Source organism: Buceros rhinoceros, unplaced genomic scaffold (assembly GCF_000710305.1).
Source record: "Buceros rhinoceros silvestris isolate BGI_N320 unplaced genomic scaffold, ASM71030v1 scaffold16353, whole genome shotgun sequence".
Lineage (NCBI taxonomy): Eukaryota > Metazoa > Chordata > Aves > Bucerotiformes > Bucerotidae > Buceros > Buceros rhinoceros.
The window spans coordinates 1793-7649 of NW_010405563.1; the positions used below are offsets into that span (position 1 = coordinate 1793).

Genomic DNA, 5857 nt, shown 5'->3' on the forward strand with positions numbered 1-5857 from the left:
TTCTATAATTTGTGCCCCCAACAGTGTTTTTATTTTATATGCAATAACAAAAGTCTAAGAAATTACTACACCCACTCCGAAGCTGGCCATTTTCATTAGTCATTTTCCATCTCATTTCAATTACATAGTGGGATTTCCAAGCAATTAATATATTGTATGTCTCCAGATTACTATGTTTTTCTTTCATTTGGGATTTCAGGGTAGGTACAATATCGCCTATTAGCTTCCACCAGCTCATGAGAGAGCATCTTTCCAAATATATGCAGAACTGATTTGCTAGAAAGAAGAGCAGAAAGTGAGAGCATAGTGTGCTGCCAAGGTCATGCTCGATGCAGGTCGGGCTTTAGTCTAGTAAGTGGTCATCAGCCTTGATGTTCTACAGAAGCAGAACTTATAAAACGTGGTGCACTGGCTCCCCTGACACATCCCAAGGCAAGAGCCTGTAATCTGACAATGAAAATAACCATTCTTGAGCTTAGGAGACACTGAAGGCCAATCCAGAGTTTTTATGATTTCTCTTCTACAGTTTCTCTGATACAATTTCAATTGTTACCAAACTAATTGACACGAATCATGTTTTGTTTCCATAGGTTTCTCATTCTCTTAGTAGTGGTTCTAACCTGTATGTTTAAATGGGACCCTCAGAAGCATTAGGTGACATTTTAAATGCTCTTCTAAGTAATACTGCATTTACATCACATAGGTACTTCACTAGAAACTAGAACTTCTGACTAATATTTTGTCTTATGAAGGTCCAGCTTGGACACTTAGGCCAAATCTGAGCATCTTCTCTCTTGTTTTCCTCCCAGTCGGTTGCCTTGAAGAAAAGGGTTAAGATGATGGTCCTTAATAGTTGAGACTATTGAAAGCATTCTATTTTGTAGTTCCAATATTGCAATTTCATATTTTTCTAATATGTCTTCCTATACTTTCTCTTCCAGGTACTTCGTACTTAACAGATATAGTATGGTGGTCTGGCACTATTGCAAGTAAGTATCTTAAAAGGCTTGATTTTATTAGAGGGAGAAGTTGCAATTAGATGGTGAAATGAGACATCACGAAATCTGAGTTCTCATCTTGAATCTCACGCTCGCTTGTCATGAAATTCCCATTCCTCAGAAATAACCCACCTTCAGTAAACTCTCACTCTGGAGAGTTACTGCGTCTGACCATGTTTGAGAAGGAAAAGAACAGGGACAATCCCAGGTCAGACATCTGACCAGATTTCCGAAATGTTTAGTACTTGCAGCCCTTGGCAGCCACACGCTGTTCTGACTCTGGGTTCCTGCATGGTTTGTGTCTCTGGATTGCACTGGTCTGCTCAGTTTTCAATAAAAGTCAAAGCTGAATAAGAAGTTGTCGTTCTGCACAAAAGGGCTCATTGAGCACATGTTAATTTTTTAGATCAGAGAGCACTTAGCCAGCCTCAACTCAAAAGAATTCTTTTTGATTTCTAGTTCAACAGAAACAGTTTCAGTTTTGCTTTTAATCTACAAGATTAATGTGAAGCCTAGTGCGGTGCTGATATGAGATCGGTGTAATTTCACTCTTGCTGTCTTTGTAAACTCTGCTCAGGCTAAGTGCACTCTCTGATGTGAATCCAGAGCACGGGATGCTGCTAGCTTTCTCCTCTGACAGTTCAGCCCTAGTTCCACCCACGAGCTTTGAGTCTAAAAGTGGGGTATGGTTTTAACCCAATATTTTGTGAATTATCTGAAAATGTTCTGATGCTGTTTGAGAAGTATGAGTCCAGTTGTAACCCTTGTTACATGGCAATGAGGTAAGTCTCTGGTTTTGTTGTCTTCAAGCTGTGCAAAAGGAATGGAAACTTGAAGGACAAAGTTCACAGCAAGTGTAGAAGCCAACAGAGCTTCAGAAGAAAGTCCTTGGCTAATTTCACCTGAGTTTAAGTAGTTCTTTGTCAACTTCCTCCTCTGCCAGGATCACTACTGCTTAAGTAACAATAAATCTGTGCATTAATCACTGTTGTTTATCACTCATGAGGCTCCCATCTTGAATGTCCAAGCAGAAGGAGTTAAAAGAAGAGAGTTTTTATTACAGGAGCTTATCTTGGTGAATCAGAGAAAACAATTTCATGCTTAAAAGAGCTGATAGAATTGAGTGAAGGCAAAATAGCTGAAGGGAATGATATGAGTTGGCTTTTGTCCAGTAGCTAGATGCAGGTGTTTCAAAACAAAGCTTCAGTAAGTTTCTAAAGGAACCAAGAGAGAATTGCTTAAGGATTTTATAGACTCAGTATTGCAACACAGTCACAAAGAGCAATAGCAAGGGCCATGGGATGCAGAGAAAAGCGGTGTTTGGGGAATTAGCAGCCATCAGGGCGAAATTATAACAGCCGACATAATTTTTTCAAGGGGGTAATTTGGATGACTAACAAACCCCACATAAACTCTATCAACTTGTTCACAATATTTGTTCAAATGGTGAGCAAGCATTTCTGTGTTGGCATGCTGACTGGGCATAACGCTGCCTAACCGTTTTGGGGCCTTGGGATCCACTGGATTACTGAAGACTTCAAAGGAAGGGCTACAGATTCTGCTAAGGGATTTTCTCTTACACTGTAGTCAAAAGAGTGATTGCAGCATGTGTACAGGTATTTCAATAAGCATTAAACTAATTAATTGGCTAATTAATTAGTGTCAGTGCAGGTTTTGAGAGCTGTATAGATGCGGCTGGTTTTTATAGTGGATACGTCTATGTTAGTGTTTTATCGCAGATAGGGAATTCCCTTGTGAAGGTAATCTCCTGTTTGACTCCATGGACTGGGCTTTATTTCACATTGTGGAGCAGTGCTGGAGCTCCTGAACAGGCCTTTAAGGTGAAACAAGGCTGGAAGATGGACTTTCAAGGCTGGAATTAGAAACACGCCTAATGCACACCATCTGCAAATAAGACTTTCAGTCCATGGGAGCAGGCTGAAGGTAGTCTGAAATAAAACCCCTTGACATGCATAGAGCAGGCACCTTTTGCTCTAAGGACCCACTCCTGGTCTTCTTGCTAATGTCAGAGTGCATCGAGTTCTGTGTTGTAATAATTTGGGAATATTGGTACTGTAGCAAGTTTAAAGTTCGGTGCGCCTTCAAGAAATGAAGCCATGTCTTGACTTACAGCATTGATAAGATTGTCTGGAGAGGAATTTTTGTCCGGAGAGGAGTGAATAGGTTGGTAGCAAGGGTCCTCAACATCAGGTAGATTGTAAGAAAAGAATCTCAGTGATTTTTAGTTGGTCTTAGTTAGTCCTGGTCTGTTGTTCGTGGTAAAAGAATGTTGCTATTACTCCATGGTGACAACAAAAACCTCTGGTAAATTCCATTGCCTTACAATATGTGCAGTTTGAAGCTTCAGAGACCTAATTTCTGGATCAGTGTTGGTGCCATCTGTTAGGGTTCTTCCAACAGAAACTTAAGGCACTTGACCTCCAAAAATAGCAACCTTTTGTCAGTTACTTGGAAATGTGTATAACCTGCAGAAAAACAGAGTGCCAGCTGTGCCCTGTCCTCCACGCAAGATCTGCTCCAGAGTCTTCAGATGCCTTGAAGATAATGCCAAATTTGCCAAGCACGTTTTCTGCTGAAAACCAAGCCCAAGGCTGATAGCTGAACTACTCTGTTCTCAGGGGCAGGGAGACCATCATTGACTTGTACTGCAGAAATGCTCCTCATCAACTTCTCTGGCTCACTCCTGCACGTATAGGAAGCTTCAGTGAATTGAATTAGTATAATTTTGCGACAGTCTGCAGTTTTGTAAGTTTGTCTGCCTCCGTGTTTGCTGTAGGTTACACAGTTCTTCAGCTCTACTGATAATGTGAGCTAATTCGGTAAATTAATGTTAGCATAGTGCTTTACAGGTATAAGAAGAGGATGACGGTAACGATATTTGATAGGCGAAGGCAATGCCAGCCTGAGCATAAAGACTCAAACTTGGATTCTTGAAGTGTTTTGAAATGCTGATAATGGCTCTTAACATCGACTAGAAATTTGAGCTGTATGTAATTTGTGTTCGATCTCAAGGTTCTTGCCAGTTACCACAGACCCTGTAACTATGCAAGCATCATGTTGGCCTATAATAAGCTTGCTAGCACTTGCATAATTATCCAATTTTTCTTCTTTAACTGAAGATTTAACACGTGAACTGTTTATTGCAGCTGTAATGTGCAGTAGTGTGGTACATCTCGGTATTTGCTTTTACTGGGGGACAGAAAAAAATAAGATTGTGAGGCTGTTATTGTGACTTGTCAGGGATCTATTCTTTTTACGGGGCTCAGGAATTACTTCTGGTGTTATATAGTTTTGCAAAAATTTGACACAGTCTGCTGTATATCAAAGAGTCTTTATGCACATGCTTAGTATTTCATTATTAGATTCCTTTCCTCAGTACTGTCCTTATTTTCCCCCTAAAAAAGTAATGCTGCTGTTAGGAACTATAACCAAGTGCATTCAAGTTATGTGTGTGCACATTCTAAAGCTGAAATAATGGGTCATATATACTTTTAGCCCTCTTCATATGAATATTTGAGTGTAATCCATGAGTGTTGAAAAATAATTTTAAAATATGGAAAAATTCCAGCCATTTTTTGTAAGTGCAAAAATAACAAAGCTAAGGAAATCTGTAGCATCTGTTTTCCAGTTAGGCCAGTCTTTCCCAAACAATGTTGGGTAAGCTTTCATTACTTCTTTTTACAAAGGGATTTAAAGGCATGTTTCTGGTTCTCTTGACAGTGGCTCTGGGTCAAATAGGGAATTTCTTGGCCTACACTGCAGTCCCAACTGTGCTAGTGACGCCCTTGGGAGCTCTTGGCGTTCCATTTGGGTAAGAGTTTGCTTTTCCTGTTCTTCTCAATGTTGTTACTACTTAATAAAATGTCAGATGGACTTCAGTGATCATTGGAGGTCCACTGAGAAGCTGTCAGGCTTATGCCCATTAATGACGTGTTATAATGTCACCTATTCCTGTTTTCCCCAGCGAAGTGGTGGAGGGGAAGGCAGCGGTGAAGAAGGGGCTCCTGAGTGTCTTCTGTTTTAATTATCACTGTGATCTGGAACAGATACACTTTTTAATCCCGCCTTCTCCCGCCTCCCCCTCCTCCCCCCATTGTGGTCATTCTGGACTCTTCTGCCTATTCTCTTATTCACAGTTCCTTTACTATGTAGATCTTTCCCTTTTTCTCACGTTCTTTCTTACCCCTGCTCTCCAGAGCCCATGTGTGTTTATTGATGTTGATTTTCATTTAACTGGATTTGGCCTCTTTCCTGAAGCAAGGCTGTCCCTTGCATATGCACGTCCAAAGCTTCTTGAATGTTATGTTCGGGATGGGGTGGGGAAACGACAAAGAAAGGCAGTGAATGTTCCTAAAAGGAGTTAAATATGCAACTAAATCTTTTGTTAAAAGCTAAAATACAGTTGTGAAACTACTCCAATGAGAAAGTACAATTCTTTAAAAACAAAGCTGTTCAGTGCCTGGAGACTTTTCTGTTGCCTACCTTGGCTGCTGAACTGGGCATCTGAGTGCAGTGATCATCTACCTCAGAGCGTAGATTGCTTTGTGTGGGCTTCATGGCTGTATTTTATTTTGTACTCTATGAAGCACACTGGTAGTGGTCTACTTACCATCTATTATTTTATCCTAGGGCCGCATAATTTTGTGTAGTTTGGTCAGCTACATGTCTAAGCTGAGCTCTGTGACCTTTTTAACCAGAGGTCTCTTATATCTCATGCCTGTGTAGCACCTATAAAACAAGGCTAAGTGACAGCTCATGAAATTGCTAACAGGTAGATAACTGCCTCAGGGGTGCCAGATGCCTGGTTTGGGTTTTTGGTTTGCCTTTGGTTTTTTGGG

At 40.6% G+C, this 5857-nt stretch overlaps 1 protein-coding gene across 1 annotated transcript in view; it reads left to right on the forward strand.

Annotated features, from left to right (window-relative positions):
* Positions 1-941: 941 nt before the first annotated feature.
* NIPA1 (non imprinted in Prader-Willi/Angelman syndrome 1) overlaps positions 942-5857 on the forward strand; it is a gene marked incomplete at its 5' end in the record, with an annotated part of 7797 nt that continues 2881 nt past the window's right edge. Inside the window, 2 exons of the mRNA XM_010133787.1 lie at positions 942-989; positions 4740-4830. Coding sequence (XP_010132089.1) covers positions 942-989; positions 4740-4830 — 139 coding nt within the window. The remainder of the gene's footprint in view (positions 990-4739; positions 4831-5857) is intronic.